Source organism: Dama dama, chromosome 29 (genome assembly GCF_033118175.1).
Source record: "Dama dama isolate Ldn47 chromosome 29, ASM3311817v1, whole genome shotgun sequence".
Classification (NCBI taxonomy): domain Eukaryota; kingdom Metazoa; phylum Chordata; class Mammalia; order Artiodactyla; family Cervidae; genus Dama; species Dama dama.
The window spans coordinates 50082581-50099755 of record NC_083709.1 but is presented as its reverse complement, the minus strand read 5'-3'; the positions used below and the strand labels follow the sequence as shown (position 1 = coordinate 50099755).

At 42.7% G+C, this 17175-nt stretch overlaps 1 protein-coding gene across 5 annotated transcripts in view; it reads left to right on the top strand.

Moving 5' to 3' along the window:
* Positions 1 to 17175, top strand: part of SMARCA2 (SWI/SNF related, matrix associated, actin dependent regulator of chromatin, subfamily a, member 2) — a 175467-nt gene that overhangs the window by 143404 nt on the left and 14888 nt on the right. For 3 of the 5 annotated variants that reach the window (XM_061132642.1, XM_061132641.1, XM_061132643.1), the window contains exons 28-29: positions 3057 to 3274; positions 11754 to 11807. In XM_061132642.1, the coding sequence (XP_060988625.1) occupies positions 3057 to 3274; positions 11754 to 11807 (272 nt within the window). Of the gene's footprint in view, positions 1 to 1200; positions 1297 to 3056; positions 3275 to 11753; positions 11808 to 17175 lie in introns of all 5 variants that reach the window. The other 2 variants (XM_061132645.1, XM_061132644.1) reach the window with 2 other exon arrangements.

Genomic DNA, 17175 nt, shown 5'->3' with positions numbered 1-17175 from the left:
AGTACTTGAGCATTGTGTAGCAAGTTTTGTGTGTGTGTCCCTAGCCCCTAGCCCTGAGTAGTGTCAGTGAAGCCAGTTGAATAAATAATTTTTTTTTAAAAGAAGAGAACAGTTTTAAATTTTCCATGAATAATTTTACTTTCAGGCAGGAGTAATCTTACTCCACTCTCTTAAGAGCGAAAAGCACTGGGAAATATTTAGTGAATTGATTTCCATTAGAAAAAGACCCTTAGAAATCCCTGAACATAAAGCACTGCATATGGATGTGTTTGGGGTCTTTGGGGAGGAGGGAAAATGTTTTGTAGTTCTCTGCATTCCTGCATAAAACCTTAATTTAAGGGGAATAATGGTCAGTACTTTGTGTGTTTCCTTGTGATTCCAAACCCTAAATTTAATAAGAATCTGCACGTATTAGCAATTGTAATAAAAATGGTCTCACTGGTTCTTTTTGCAGTTTAATTTGTTTTCGCTTCTTAGCTACTCCCAGATTTAGAGATTGAGAAGTCCAAATATCACAGGCTTATGCTTTGTTCCATTCTTGCAAAATTAAGGGAGGGGTAAGAGTAGAAATATCCTTTTCACAACTTCCCCCCTCTCCATTTATCCCCCAGAATAGAAAAACAATGAAAAATTTTACAGCATGAAACTGAAAGTGAAGTGTCACAGTTGTTTGGGATTTTCTTTAAAAAGAATAATGTATTGTATTAAAATACTTGAACTTGAGAACATGCACATTGCTTTTACTTACATGCATTTAATGAAAGAATTCTTTTATCCAAAAAAAAAAAAAAATCATCTTAGACTGCTCCAAAATCACGCAGCCTATTTTCTTAAAGCACTAAAATAAGCTTTAAAATACAAAAAAAAAAAGCATACATGGTTTTTATTTTTTTTATAAATTTGAATATTAATTTGTTTTCTTATTGGCTTAATTGTTCAAATGTGAGTAAGAATGAGAAACCACCTGAGCTAAAAATCTCTAATTCTGCTGCCTGGAATAATCAGGGGGAAAAAAATATGATAAGTAGTTGTCAATATTAAAACAGGCTGAAGGAGGAAGGCTTCGGGCCTTGTAGTAGGTAGAATGAAACAGCAGATTTGAGTCTCCACAATCCTTTCAGTATTAAATTTTCAGTAAAATAAAATTACTTGTATATGAAAACATAGCCTTTCCCCAGCTCTCTTTTTTTTCCTGATCAGCTGATGAAGAGACTAGCAGCTCGCTGCTTTGCTGGCTTGTTAATTTTATCCCCACTAACTGTGATTTCCGATAGCCGGCCTGCTGATAGTGGTAAGGTAAATATCCTTTTTCGTTGCCGTCTTGAAGATTCAGTAGAACTACATCCCAGGCATGTGTAGGTGTGTAACACATCAAAAGCCGGTGTTCTCCGTATTTCTGTGTGTAACTGGGTGCTTGAGGAGAGCAATACCATTAACTGTTGACAGCCTTGCATGCTGTATTTATTATTAGCATGTTCAGCCTCCAAGATTTGCGGGACAAATTTCCTTTTCTTAATCTTCGCTTTAGCTGCAGTGTGTTTAGCTGTATAGTGGGTGTCCTGCTTTTAGTCAAATGAATATTAATGAAATAACGTGGAGCTTTTTTTTTTCTTCCTTCTTTTTTCTTTTTCCTCATAACTCATCAGACCTTGCCTCCTTCATAGTGGTTATCTGAACACTGTAGGATCGTGATGGAAATTGTCTTTTGATTATTAAGGCCTGGGCTCAGGCTGTCCCTTTAGGATTCTGTCTGTGTGCATGTTGCTTCTCTGGGTTTGCACATTGGAAGATGCATAGAAAGCCTATTTTTTTCTTTTTTAAATCCCACTGGCATTTTTAACATGCCAGGTTGTTTTGTGTTCTGCACCAGGTTTTGTTCACAAAACCTTTCTTTTTCAGAAGGCATTGTACATAAGTGAAAGAAATTATGTCTGAGCTGTAATCACTCTTTATATTGATTGTTATACTCACATGATCATAAATATTAGCCATGTTTGGTGCTGTGGAGAAATGAAGGTAATTGCCTTATGATTAGAGCTCTTTTCAGCTACGAGAAAGGATTGATTAGCATTTGCATACTGGAGGCAATATTGAGAGGCAGGAGGAACAAATAACAACATCAGTTATTTTGTGTGAGAAACCAATCTTGATATGCAATTTAAAGGTCTTTTTAAAAATTTTCCTTTCCATGGTCAAATTTTCTCTTATCTATTGCTGTTTTTTTCTTTGCAGTTTTTCCTTTCCCTTTATTTTCCTTAAGTTTTGAGATTAACCAGGAGGGGAAAAAAAAGTTTAAACTTCTGGGTCTGTCACATGGATCTTTTAGCCCTTTATGAACAGGTTTCTTCTTATACCTGGTTGTTTTTATAGCTATTTTATTATCTCTCTGCATTAGTGCTGCTGGCTCTGGTTTAAAGCAAGCGTTTGCAGGTAATTGGAAAAAAGTGTTTTCTGTTTGTGAGTGTGTGTGTTCTTTATCGGATGATTTAAGTGCGTTTACCCAGGAATGTGGCTTTGTACTTCCCGTTTCCTTGTTTACTAATTGCTATGTTAGAAGAAAATCTGGATGGAATTTTGACTTACGTTGTGAATCATGAATAAATTGATGTAAAACCTCAAAGAAGAGAAGGTCAAAGCTTATATGAATGTAAGGATGCAATCTTAGGGAAATTTTTTCCTCATTCACCCCTTGTTTCGGTTTACCTTTGACTCTCTACAGAAATAAGACAATAAAGGTCTTTTTCCTACATCGAGCTGAAATGTCATTTGGTTTTAGTTATCTTCAAACACTTAAATGTATAAATCTCTTCATATTTGTCACATTCTTTGCTATTAGTGTTTTGGGCCTTCACATATTTTGATCAGGAAATAAGACTTGGGTTAAAGATACATTTATCCAATATGGTGGTTTTCTATTTTTCTTCTTACTTCATTGATTACTGTTAATTTCTGCTTTGTTTGTTTGTTTCATTTTATTCTAATTATCTAATGTGTTTTTTTTTTTCTTTTTGGTATTCTCTTGTCTTGAATTTTTCTCCTTCATTTCCAATTAACAGGCCATTGAAGACGGCAATTTGGAAGAAATGGAAGAGGAAGTCCGGCTTAAGAAGCGAAAAAGACGAAGAAACGTGGATAAGGATCCTGCAAAAGAAGATGTGGAGAAGGCCAAGAAGAGGAGAGGTCGCCCTCCAGCTGAGAAGCTGTCACCAAATCCCCCTAAACTGACGAAGCAGATGAATGCTATCATTGACACTGTGATAAACTACAAAGACAGGTGAGCACCTCGGGCCCTCACCTCTGTCGTCTTCACCGAGACCACACGTGCTGCTACCTGCAGAGCATGATCTCTTAGGGTGTACGCTGGGTTCTAAGGCCCTTTCTACCTCCTGTTTTATGGGTTTTGCTCCAGCGGTATCAGTAAACTTGGATGCAGTTTAGAGAGGCTACACTTGATATTTTGTATGATGTTTTACCAGGTATTATGTAAGATATTTGGAAATAGGAGTTTAGATGACAAAATTAAAAAACAAAACCAAACCCTAAATGATTTCCAAAATATCATCATTTATATGGAAGGATTGGAAAGAGAGTGAAATTATACCTTTGGCTTGAGTTGTTAGAGGGGAGAAAAAGTCTTAGCATATTTAAGGTAAAAATTTACATTAAGACTTGGTTTTAAACCAAACCGATGCGTCCATCAAAAGGCCGTTTCTTCTTTCCTTCCAAGACACTTAAATTTCTGAGCACTTGTTCAAGCCATCTCCTTCTTCCTAATAACCCTACCTAAAGAGAATGGTTTTCCAGCAACTTTATCTCTTTTTCATGGAACTTTTGAAGGTGAACTTTGAGAAATCTGTTCCAGACACTACCTCCAGGCCATTTTTAAACAGTAAACAATTATTTGAAACCAAAGTAAAGATGTTTGGGGGTGTCAGGCAGCTGTGTGTAGTTGATAAATTAGGCTACATTTTGGTTAGTTGATTTGGTTTCTATTCAGTAATCATGTGATACAGTTTTAATAAGAAGATCACCTCTCACTTCAGTGGAAAAAACTGATGAGAAAAAACACATTTTATGTCTCTAGTTTTCATAGTGGCATGAATCAATTTTTAGTTACCAGAAACCTTTGACGTTAACTCTGTTGCTCTGTATGCCTGGAATTGTTTACCACAAATAACTTAGGCTGTGCTTTTAGTCTTTCACTGTAACTTTAGCACATGTTTTTGTAAGAGGAAGAGAACCTCATCATAAAGATTAAGTAGAACAAGCAAGAAATTTTCAGCCATGGGGTTTTATTAACAGCACCTTACAGAAAATATAAAGACTTCTCAGAAAATGGTGAAAGGGGAATAGGAGCAAATGTGTGTGAGAAGAGTCTGAATTTCTTGGTCCTCTTTACCTCCCAGGTGTCTCGGGTTCCCTCCTGCTTACTGTTTTCACTATTTTCCTTTTTTTTTTTTCTTTTTAAAGTCATTTCCTTTGAGAATTCTAAACGGGCCACAAAGGACAGCCCCATTACATCACGTCTGGATAAGATGTTCATTGACACAGGGGAGTGACAGTAATCTAGGAAAGGAAGGTTGGCCACGAGATCATTCTTTGCCCAGGTGAACACGCAGACATGTGAACCAAGCATCAGTCAGTCGTTCTCTCTGTGAAGTCTCTGTTCCTTCTTGGCTATCCTGGTAGATTGGCCGGAGGCAGAAATAGTTTCCAGGAAGTCAGTTTGGACACTTACACCTTATTTATTAGCTCCTGGCATAGAGAGAAATAAGTAGAGGGTATCACTCTGCATATACCTCTAACTTTTTGCCTTTGTCTCTGGAGAGAGACACGTCTGTGGCTTTGACCAGGTGTGCCTTGATGTTTAACAGGCATTATGTTCATTACCTGCTGAGTGAGCCTAGGTCTGCTGGAACACTGAGAAGAGCCAAGAAAGTCCTTGGAGGTTTAGAAAGTCCTTTTATTCCAGGTGATGGCTGTCTCCTCCTTTAACGATATAAAAGAGGTCACCACCCGCTGAACCACATACTGCCAACAGATTGTTTTGTTTCAAATTTCTTTTTCTCTTTCTTTTTTTTTTTAAAGCAAACACATAAATCTAGCAAGAATTCTTATAAAATGTCAGGGTTCCCCCACCCCACCAACATCACCACCTTTTTTGAAAAACCTTCAAGTCTGGCAGCAGCACTGTCTCTAGCCTCCTCTAAGGTAACCGTCGGAGTAGAGAAGCAGCCATCATCCCCACGCCCCCGTGGGCTGTCCCTCTCTATATGGCCACCATCCCCATCGGCCGCTATCATCCCTCCAGTATGGAGTGTCATATTGTCATTTATCATTGTATTTTTCGCACCTGGCTCATTTCACTCCTTTAGATCACCTGCCAGCTCCATAACCTTTGGGGTTTGTGATTTCCTGATGGACAGGGTCATAGGCTGACAACTTTCCCTAAAACCACCCCCAAATACAGAGTCAGATGAAGCTCTGTCCCTTAAACCTCAGCTAAGCATCCACAGTAGTTTCTCTGGTCTTGGCTTAACTACCTGCATTCCAATCTGAACTCCACTATTTACTGCCCGTGGGGCAGCTGGGCAACTGACTTAACCTCCCTGACCCTCAGTTTCCTCGTCCACAGAATGGAATGATTACCGTACCTGCCTCTAGAAGTGTTAGGAGGATTTGATGAGTTAATATAGCTCTTTGAACAGTTTAATTATTAATAATCAGCCTTTCAGACTATTTATAGCAAATCAGGTGGGTGAGCGGAGCTCTGAGCACCATAAAGAAAATGTCCCTGCTCATACGGTTTTCATACTGTTATTTCCAAAACCAGAAACATGCAGATTCACTGGGACTGATGATGGAGCATGACTTTGGTTGTACTATAGAGAGAGGATATTTAAATATTTCAACAGGCAGGCATTGAATCCTTTGTTTTTTTCCTCTTTCATTGGTTTTATTTATTTTACTTTTCCTTAAAGTACCAATTCTATTAGCACCCACATTTAGGTATGTTCTGGGAAGTACATTCTACATGTTTCATATATATTTTGTGTTAGTCATCCTCTAGAAAAAAAGGCTTACTCTATGTTTTTTATGTCTCTTACCAAATTTGGCACTCAAGTAGGAGTCACTCAAATTAGGAGCGCCTTTAATTAGATACATCATATTTTTGGTTTTAGAAAATGCTGCCGAGAAATGTACTTCTCCATGTGTTGAGATTTTTGCACCAGTAAAGTCAGCGACTAATATAGTAATTCAACCTACCTGTGAAAGAAATACCACCTGGACTAACCTCCTTCCCATCACCTCAGTCAAATGTTAGGGCCCTGACAGTCCTGGAGATTAATAGCATATTAAATAAGAACTGGCATCTATATTTAACTAATATATAAGAATTAATTAGCTCTTAGGAGACAGTCTTCTTTTTTTTCCCCCAAAGTTCTTGCATGATTCTGGGACAGATGTATCTTTATATTTTTAAAAAGAACTAGGATAATTTAAGTATCTACTTATTTGCTTTTGTTTGCAGTGCCAGACCTAATTATTTTAGGGAGATACTTTTCAAAAATGTGACCCCCCACCCCCACCCCGGGAAAAAAGCCAATAATTCTGTGTGACACAAATGTGAAATCTTTCTGCAGTAGTCTCTACTAGAGGTAACACTGGTCTATTATTACCGTTCTCACCATTTTATGTCTCCAGTAGAAAACTTGATACGAAGCAGTATTGGAAAGCTTTGCTTTGATTTATTAAGCATGCTTACGTAGAAAGCTTTTAAAATTGTATTCTCAGTTAATATATTATTTAACCTAAGGGTCTTTACTTCTTGGAAAAGGGACTTATCTCAGTCTACATCTGTACCCTCTAAAATCGCCCCTGTAAAGAGACAGAGAATAAGATGGTGAAGAACAGGGTCTGGTGGAGCTATTCCAAGTCTAGAGGCATGGCTTATAGTTACTTAGATAAGGAGGGAGTTTCCCAGAGGGGATTCTTAGTGTTGAAGGGGTTTCAGCTCTATCTGGTCCAGTTTCCCAGCTGTGTCTCCCCGTTTCACCCCTAGCAGACTATCACCTAACCTCGTGTGGACACGCCCAGACTCAGCTCACTGTGTCAGAAAGCCATTCATGACACCAAAGGACAGTCCTAAACACGACAGGCATTTCCTATATTAAGACAGACTCAGCCCTCTGACTTCTAACTGTTTGTTCTGCTTGGAACTTCAGAGAGTCAGTCTTCTCATTCTGAGAAACATCCTTTAAAATATGCATAAACATATCAGCCTCAGGCCATTCTCCTTCAAGTTGAAATGCCTCACTTTGCAGTCTGAGTAAAGCCTGGACTTGGGCCACCCTCGCCCCCCTCCTTAGACATGGTTTGCGTCCTTAGTGTCCCATTAAAGACATGGCACCCAAAACTCCAGAGGGATTCCCATGGCAGCTAGTTGCAGGATGCTCAGTAGCCTTCTTTATCTGAACACCAAAATTCTGTTAACATCACTCAGGAATGTGTTAACTTTCTCCACCAACCTTGACTCAGAGGTAACTCCCATTGAAACCATGACTTGTTGAAAAACTCACTCCCCTGCAGCACATACACACATTTCTTTTCTCACATGAATGCTGCCAAGGTTAGCCTCCAGCTAAACCTTTGACTTTTGTTTTTATCCTGTATCTACTTATTCTTATTCCTGTCTAGTTTCATCTTACTGATTTTTGTCCCATCATTCTAGTCCATTGATGTAACACTGAGTTTTATGCCTTTAAAAAAAAAAAGAAAGACACGTTGACTTGTTTTCCCAAGTTGTTGTCATCCAGAGGTTTGCTATAAGCTATTGCTGAGAAACTTCTAGAGGGCAAAGGACACATCCTCTATAACATGCCCCTGAAAATCACTTAAGGTTGATGTGCATTTATTAATCAATAATCTTTAAAGTTGATGAACCTTCTGTGAACTTTACATGACCATGCTATCATGTCACCTACATGCATCGCTCCTTTCTCAAGGTTATCAAGAAAAGTTAAACCCAAGATAGACTGTGTTTCTGGCCTCCCCAATCCATCAACCTAGAAACCCTGCTGAAAGAATGAAATGAGGTTAGCTTGCCATGGCTTTCTCTCAGAGACCCCCTACCAGTACTTAATGATGTTATTTATCTTCTCTAAATAGCCCTGTGGCATCTGAATAATTTCTCCGAAATTTTGACCCAACGTCCACATCAAGCACAGCCCTCTCGAGTTTCCCTTCTCCTTTTGAAAGCGGGACATTTGCTTATCTCTAGTCTCCTGATTCCGTTTCTATTCTCTGTGATTTCTTAAACATCATTAGCAGAAGCAATCTACTTACTCTTTCAGGATGTGATTAGTTTGCAACTGGACCCTTGAACTCATTTGAAGTGGCTTGATAGGCTCTACCGACTCTCCTTTCAGTAGCTTTTGTCCGACATTTCTTATGCCTTGCTTTTCAAATCTGAGCATTGTTCACATTCCTGAAGAATCTGGAAACAGGGCATGAGGCGGTTATCAGCACCTCCTCCCCCTCCAGCAGCTGTTTGTAGACTGGCAGGAGCGTTCCTTGAGGTGGGGCCCTGCTGTCTCCAGAGGGTCTGGACTTCAGGTGCAGCCCTGCAGATGGACTTGGGAAGCAGTGGGGAGGTGGGAGACACCTGCCTAACCCTGGCACCCAGCAGGGCATCCGGGGGGTGGCTGAAAGGCTCTTTTCTCCCTGATGCCCTTCAGGCTCTGTTGTCTTCCCCAAGCCTAGTCTGTCTCCTTCTTGATCCTTATTTTAGTAAACCCTGGTGATATCTTTAGGATTGGTGGAAAGCTTCAGCATGTTCTGAATCTTAGCTCTCCCCACATTGTAGAAAATCATTTATTGATCCTGGAAATATTCATTGCGTCCCCCCCACCCCACCTCCTTTCCAGCCTTGAGTGCCAGAGGGTTAAAAAAAACTCACGGTACTTGCTTCCACTAGCTTGCCCTGCAGTGGGGGAGACAGTTCTGAACAGGCAAGCGGCCAGGGGATTTCTGGGAAGTAGGGGTCATGTGAGCCCCTTTTATAAGACTGTGATAACATTATCTGGTGTTTATGGTTCCTTTGGGGGCTTCCCAGGTGGCTCAGTGGTAAAGAATCTGCCTGCAATGCGGAAGACATGGGTTCATTTGCTAGGTCGGGAAGATCCCTTGGAGGAGGAAATGGCAACCCACTCCAGTATCCTTGCCTGGAAAATTCCATGGAGAAAGGAGTCTAGAGGGCTACAATCCATGAGGTAGCAAAGAGTTGGACATGACTGAGCAACTGAGCATGCACACACATGATTCCTTTCAGGGGAAAAATATACATCATTATCACTACATTTACCTGGGACAAGAAAGCCAGCATTTTTACCCTAGTATAGTATAGTACCTTTTCAAGGACTTGGGAAACCGCAAACCCAAAGACCAAGAGTACTTGTTTAATTCCTGTACATAGACTCCTTTATGCAAATAGATAGTCTCTTGTAGCATTTCCTTAATTTTGAGTGAGGCTGGGCTACTGTTTTACAGGGCCACATATAGTCAATCCACACTCCAGAAGGGCTAGACTCTTCCTTTAAAGAGCTGCCTTTTCTTCTTTCAATATTTTCTTTCCAGAGTGCTCTACCTGGAGTGCATTTAGGTATTTATCATGTCAGAGGCTTTCCCTCAGTTATCATCATCCTGAGGCTTCCATACAAGATGGACTAATCACACTAGTTCATACTGTCTTTTAAGATACATTTGTAGGAACATACATTTTTTCCCCTGGAGAAGGAAATGGCAATCCACTCCAGTATTCTTGCCTGGGTAATCCCATGGACAGAGGAGCCTGGCGGGCTACAGTCCATGGGGTTGCAAAGAGCTGGACATAGACCGAGCACAGTGTACATTTTTAAAGCCAAACTCATACCATTATTTAGTAAGCTTTTTTGTTTTCTTTGTACTTTTTTTCCAGTCCGGTTGCTGACCCACATAGGTCTGTCCTTACATGCTCCTTAACAGAATCATCTGAAATGATTCTGTTGGAATCTCCTCTGTTCAGAGCCTCCCTTCCCCGATGAGCTGTAATCTCGGTCAGTCTCCGGGTGGGAACCATGCCCACCTTCTCCAGGGTATCTGCAGCGCGTCCTGTGATGTGTCCGCAGTGGCTATACGCCATTCCCAGGATGTCCTTCACTCTTACATATTCTGACACCATGCAGTCTCTTTCAGCTTCTGTATCCCCTTGGTTAAGACCATCACCAACCCAAGATCCCAAACGTGTCGTGAAAAGAGCAGTCCCAATTCTGTGTCTCATTCCCAACATCCCCGTACATACGAAGTTTCCTCAGCATTTCTCCCAAGCCCTCTCACTGCTTCTGTTCCTCACCCTCTGGGTGAGGGTCTGCATCAGGCCCTCACCCTTGTCACCGGCCGTGTGTGGACGGCCTGCCTTCTCTCAGAGACACAGATCCTCTCTTGTCAGATGGTTACTTAACAACTCGCAGTAGCTCCGCATCGCCCCACCGATGGTGACCAAGCTTCCTACCGTGGGAAAGACAGTCTTCCATGATCTGGCCCTAGGGCCTTCTTGACTTCATTTTCCACCATGCAGCTTTCCATTGTGTGTCAACCATCCCAGCTGACTCTGCTTTTCCAGCACGCTCTGTACTTTGGCTCCTCTCTCCTGGTTTATGCTTCACCCTCTCTGCCTTGCCTCCCGCTCTCCTGGAGCAGAGTGGGCAGTGTCTCTGAGGACGGACGTGTATGTGGCTGTACATGGACTCAGTATGCCAAAGGCACCATCTATGCCTGGAGTAAGACCTAGAGGGGACCGGGGGTTTCCCAGCTGTGTCACACCTCTCAGCCACTTCTCTGAAAAAAAGTGAAAGTGTTAGTCACTCAGTCATGTCTGACTCTTTGCAATCCCATGGACTGTAGCCCCCCAGGCTCCTCTGTCCATGGAATTCTCCAGGCAAGAATACTGGAGTGGGTAGCCATTCCATTCTCCAGAGAGTCTTCCTGACCCAGGGATCGAACCTGGGTCTCCTGCATGACAGGCAGATTCGTTACCATCTGAGCCACCAGGAAAGCCTATTTCTCTGCTGCCACCACACAAAGGGACACCAGAGGGGCCGTTTCAAAATCCTTAACCGAAGAGGCTTTCCCTAGAGGCCAGAGCCCTCTCTCGTGTGGTGGTTGTCGTTTCCAGTTGAAGATCAGCTGGAGATTAACTCTGTGATCTATTGGGAAAGAGTGGAGTTCTGGGAAGGACAGCCAACTACCGAGATGGTGCTCAGAAACCGAGTTAGGGTTCAGGGCCCCCTCTGGGTGCTGACCACTGTCGCAAAGTCCAGCATCCCATCGGATGTGCACAACGGTCTGAGGTAAGTACTCACCCCATGTTACAAATGAGGAGCTAGACGCGGATAGGCTAAAGCTGCCCTCCTGAGATCACCCCCACACCCACCAAGCAGACGCTGCCTGTCTTCCCCTGCTTCTAGCACAACGGATGGAAACAGGTAGTGGGAGATGGGACCAGAGTAGCAGGCATTGACTTGTTTGGAAGAGGCAGGAAAAGCCCCCAGTACTCTTGCCAGCGATCCCCTGAGATGAGCAAGGCAGGTAGGTGCAGATACTGAGGTGTGAAGTGTGAAATGAACTCCCGGAGGTCACCAACCTAGGAGGAAGGAGCCGGGCTGGGATGAGGACCCAGGTCTTCTGACTCGAGTGTTCTTTCTACTCTACCACAGGTGTAACGTGGAGAAGGTGCCCAGTAATTCTCAGTTGGAAATAGAAGGAAACAGGTCAGGATCTGTCTTGTATTCCTGTGTCTCTAAATACAGGTATCCCTTGGCCCACGGCCCGGCCTTCGAAGCAGATCCCTCCAGTGGCCTCCTGATCATCCCTCCTTGTAGTGGGCGATGGAGGCACAGATGTTCTCGACCACCTGTTGCCGCTTTCGTTCCCACTGTGTTTTCATTTGGGCATGTCCATCCTGTAAATGCGCTTCTTACAAAGGCATCAGGAGCCGCCACCAGCGGGACCCTCCCACCGGACACGGGGTCTCTGTCGCTTCCCCTCCTCTTTCAGCGCGGCTTCTGCCTTCCATCCCGCGGGCCTCTTAACTCTGCGCTGTCTCAGTTCGAAGCTTAAGGGAAAGCACCGGGATGCTGTGTGCGCGTGCTCCCCCCGCTGTCCAACCCTGTGGGGTCCCCAAGTGTGCAGAGAGTCTGTCACCAGCGTGGGTTCAGAGTGCGACTTCCAGGCTCACCTGTCACCCATGGTCTAAGCATCTGCAGGCAGCCTGCTTAGCCTTATGTGTGCCTCTGCTTCTGTCGGGGAGAGCAGAAATGCTTTCCTCCTGGAGATTTTCTGAGAATGAGATGATGTCAGTTGGGAGAGAGGGGTGTGCAGCCATGACAAAGGGTGAGGAGTTGTTATTAGTATAGTGAAAATCACTTCTTTCCCCCTTTTAGTCAACCTGTGCTTTAAAAAAAAAAAATTGATACAGTATTTTGCCATCATGTTCCACTTTTGTCAGTTGCCTCAATAACATCCCTGATGGAGCTTTTTCCCCCAGTCTGGGGCAGAAGGAAAAAGAATCCAAGTGGCATTGCAGAACAGATACCGTCACCGGCCATGGCATTCCCATTGTTTAGGGAGGTTAAATAGGGTGATTCATACCCCCTATATCTGTATGGAGATGAAGCTGTTGGACAAGATTGTCATTTCTTTGGGTATTTCTTATTGTTAGCAGTGATCAATCCTGGAAGCCAGACACACAAACCATACTGAGTACTAAGAGGTGTCAAGAATGGTGTTCTGTTTTTGCCACTATGAGAAAGAACTCAGTCTGGGTTCGAATTTCAGAACTGAAACAAGAAACACTTGACGTCTGGGGGCTTGAAATAATAAACCAACATGGTAAATCTTTCTACCATCAGGATGTAGAAAGGAAGCTTTGTGGTCTAAAAGGCATGATGTAGGCTACACGCCGGGTGCAGTGAACAGGAAGGTAAAGCTCCTTCACCCCACTGCCCAGGTTCCATCAGTATAGTCATGTGACCATGAAAAGTGGACTAATAACTTTAAAGGGTAGTAAGAGCCCCCAGTGTCATGCCTAGGCTTTCTGAGGAGACGACATGACCGTATATAGTTAGGACCCAGATAAATCTTTTTACTGAAGATACATTTAAACTGCAGCTTCCAGAGGCATAGCAAGGGGTGACGTTTGCTTCCTCGGGACTCTTCCAAGTCTGTCTGGTCCCTTACTGTCACGCATGCTTATTCTCCCCAGAAGCCCAAGTTTTAAGACATGTTGTTCAGAGCTTGCATTATGATTAGTTTTTAAAAATTCTTTAAAAAAAATCCCTCCATGTGTTTAAAAGCACTGAGCATTTTCTACATGTCAGTCTCTGTGTAAGTATGGAGAATGAGGCAGGGGAGGGATGAGTAAAATGAAATGCCTTAAAGCATGGTTGGAAAGCGTCATATAAAGGAATAACACAGATCTATCGTCTGAATCAAGTGTACATGCCAGGTGCGAGGGTAGGAGCGGCGGAAGCCAAGTCAGTTGGTGGCTTGTCGGTGGAGTATAAATCCCCCCAGAGTAGCCAGGGGTGGGGTGGGGGAAGGGAGGTGGGGGGAGCGAAGTGAGGAGGCCCATGCACGTCCCTGCAGCCAGGGAGGAGGTAAAGAAAAGCAGGACCCCTTCTAGAGACCATCACCTCTCAGTATGCCTGGGTCATCAGGTGCAAGGGAAGCACTAGACAGGGCGGTGGGTGTGGAAGCAGGAGACCAGGTACTCAGAGGGGTGATTCACAGACCTTGGGGCAGCCCAGATGGGAGGTGGAGGAGAACCTTATAAACCCCTGGTTTTCTGTCCCGAGTGGTAAGTGGATCTGGTGAAATTTACATTTACAGAAACAGGGCTGAAAAAGAAGGTGGCGTGTAGTACCCAGCCCCACGTACTCCATCCTAGGAAATCTAAACTCTCTCCATGGCTATTAACAGCCCTTAATGCTGTGATTATGTTGTTAGTATTGACTCTCCCTTAAGGACCAGCCAAGAAGCTCTTTTAGACAAAATTTATTTTTAGCAACATCGGCACCAGACATTCGGTATTTCTTTAATTGAGGGAGGGAAGCTGTGACCAGACCTCAGGCTCAAGCAGGACCCTTTCCATTTAATTAGATTACAGAGAAATTGCCATGAAATACAAGCATGACCAAGTGGAGACACTCAGAGAATTTTAGTTCTAGGTGATGAACCTTTCTTCACTTATTCAGTTTGGGTACTGTGGGCTCAGAGACAAGGCTGGGAGTCTGTCTTGTATCTTCCCCTGGAAGAGGGCATGGCAACCCACGCTAGTATTCTTGCCTGGAGAATCCCATGGACAGAGGAGCCTGGCAGGCTGCGGTCCATGGGTCCACGGGGTCACAGAGAATTGGACACAACTGAGCAACTGAGCACTCATGTACTCAGAGCGTGAGTGAGGAAAATCAGAGCCTCAGGTGATGTCGCGGGCAATGCTTTTTTCTCAAGAGTATGGTCCTCAGATTCTAGTCCTGGGGCTTCTTGGAGAATTCCCAGTGTGGTTAAAGCCCCTGGGGTGTTTTGCTACGAAGTAGCCAGTTGAACTTCCTTTAACTCAGCATTTCCCAAACTCATTTAACCAGCGAAGCCCCCTGTCCAGGGAACACTGTTAATGATCCAGTAAGCTCGTCTTCCATAGAGCACACGTACTGGGAAATGAGGGCTCAGAAGTTGCATTTAGTCCTGAGAGAGTCAGCTCAGGGAAATGTGGACACTAGGATTTAACTGTGCCCTCCTTAAACAGTACTGACACGCTCAGATGTGTACTGGGATATGACGCTCTTTGCCTCCTGGTGACTTGACACTTATTAATGATGCTTAGCCAATTTTAACCATGTACAGCAGGTGGGCAACCCACAAATAAACTTGGCCTATCCACTTTCTGAGGCACAGAAGGCCTCCCCGGGGCTCCGAGCTTCAGCCTAGCCCAGGAGCCCAGGGTCTCTGCCTCTCAAAGCTTTAGGACAACCAGCACAAGCAACCTCTCTCTGAGGCAGGGGAAAAAGCCCCAGCTAGAAACAAGGAAACTGATTTTCTTACAGGGCTGATAAGCTGTCTCCAAAACCACTCTCTGTCTTTTGATTTTAAAATGGATCGTTCTGAAAGAGGACAGTTTCTAGGCATAAATGTTCTTGTACATCCATAGGAAAAATATCTGCCTCGTTTCTTTAGAATCACCCCTCAAGCTTAAGAATTTCCTAAAACAGCCATTAGAGGAAAAAGCACGCTCGGGGTGCCTGCTACAACACACACGCACACCCCTTTAACAGAGTGACATTTGGGATCTGCAGCTCAGGTAGAGAGCCATGTGATTTTGTTTGCCTGCAAAAGCTGTGTGCTTTTTGAGCTTGATCACAATTCAGCCAAAAGCTTTGAAGCGTTTTTTTTTTTTTTTTTTTTAACATTTTGAAGTTAGAGACCTGGGGAGAGATCAAAGGACAGAATATTCAGTGGAAGGGAAGGTGGGTTCTTACCTTTGGAAAGGAAGTCTTCCTTCGAGTCACTTCTGAGTCTCCAAGATGAGGTGACAAAAGCTGACCAAGGAAGCAGCGTCTCATTGAGACAGGTAGACAGTTAGAATTCCGTACCTCCACCTGCTGTGATGAAGTGTCGTGGGAAAGAAAGAGAAAAAGAAACTAAATGGCCCGAGTCAATATTTCTAAAAAGCCAAGTGACAGATGATAAATCTTCTCACTCGTCTCCTCAAAATGCTTGTCTAAATACACAAGTAAATAAATAATACTCCAAACCTCATGTCCTGGTCATCACCTCTGCTTTGCCGTAAGTTCAGTGAGAAAATTCTGAAGGAATAAATAGGAACTTTATACAGTAGATTCTGTTAGCGGTAATACAGTATATAAAACATTTATGTAATTATTGTTCTATTATTCATTTGGCTTTATATGGAAGAGTTAAAAGGTGCCAGGTGACGAACTGTGCTGTTTATGGTGACATAAATAACACTTGGTCATATGCCCCTCAGACAACGTTTCTCTGGGAAAAATCAAATTAGATTTTTGACTTATAGCATGCTTTCAAAGAAGGTAACCTGGGAAAGTGTTTGAGGTCTACTTTATTTATGGATGACAGTATGGTTCCAAATCATATTAGATTGTAAATCTTCATTTTGTTGAACAAGAGCACATTATTATTAATGTTTATTTATGCTCTGACATTTCTCCTTCTGGTCCTTAGTTCATGCCTTTTAAAAAAACCTAGTTGAATGTGTATTGCATTTACAATTTGGTATCCTGTTGGTTTTTTTCCATTGAATGTCATACTGAGCATTTTTCCTGTCTTTTAAGGCATATAATTTAAAACTACATAATTTTAGATTCTAGCATTCCCTCACTTGTTTTTTCCCCTAATTGTTTAGCATATTGGCTGCCTTAAGTTATTTTAAATAATGCTGTGATGAACATCTTTACATGTACATATAATATACATATGTATATATTTTTATCCATATTTCTGGCTAGAGTAGATTATCAATCACAAAACCATACATCAGAGTGTGATTGCATTGAAGACCTATTAAAGCCTGGGTGCTTTTTTGTTATTGAGTTGAGTGAACCCTTTAAGTCTCCTAACTTTGGGGCATTTACCTTGCGTAAACCTGGGGTAACCTCATTTTGGTTGATAGGCACATTATATATCTAGTCCTTAAACAACCCTTGGGGTGATTTTTCACAGCTATCCATTCCACTACCAAAAGCAAGTCAGCGCACATCCTATTCTGTTTTGGTATTACCTCCTATATGCCTCAGGAAGCTGGGAAGTCAGATTCTCAAGCTTGTTAGGAGTTTTCAGGATTGTCCATCAGGACTCAGTAAGATGCAGATGAGAGGCCTCAGGAGAGAATGCAGAGTGCCGGTGCTCTGACCCCTACTATATGACTGGCTCAGGTTTCTGGGGGCTTCCCAGAGAAGCAGAGTGCTATTCAGATCTAAGTGCATTTTTTAAATGGTATTTACTAAACCCTATAGGAATCTGACCCTAAAAAAAGAGACATACTTTCACCTACTGCTCTCTAATGCTGACCCAGTTTTTATAGTTTTCTTCTCAAATGATTTCCTA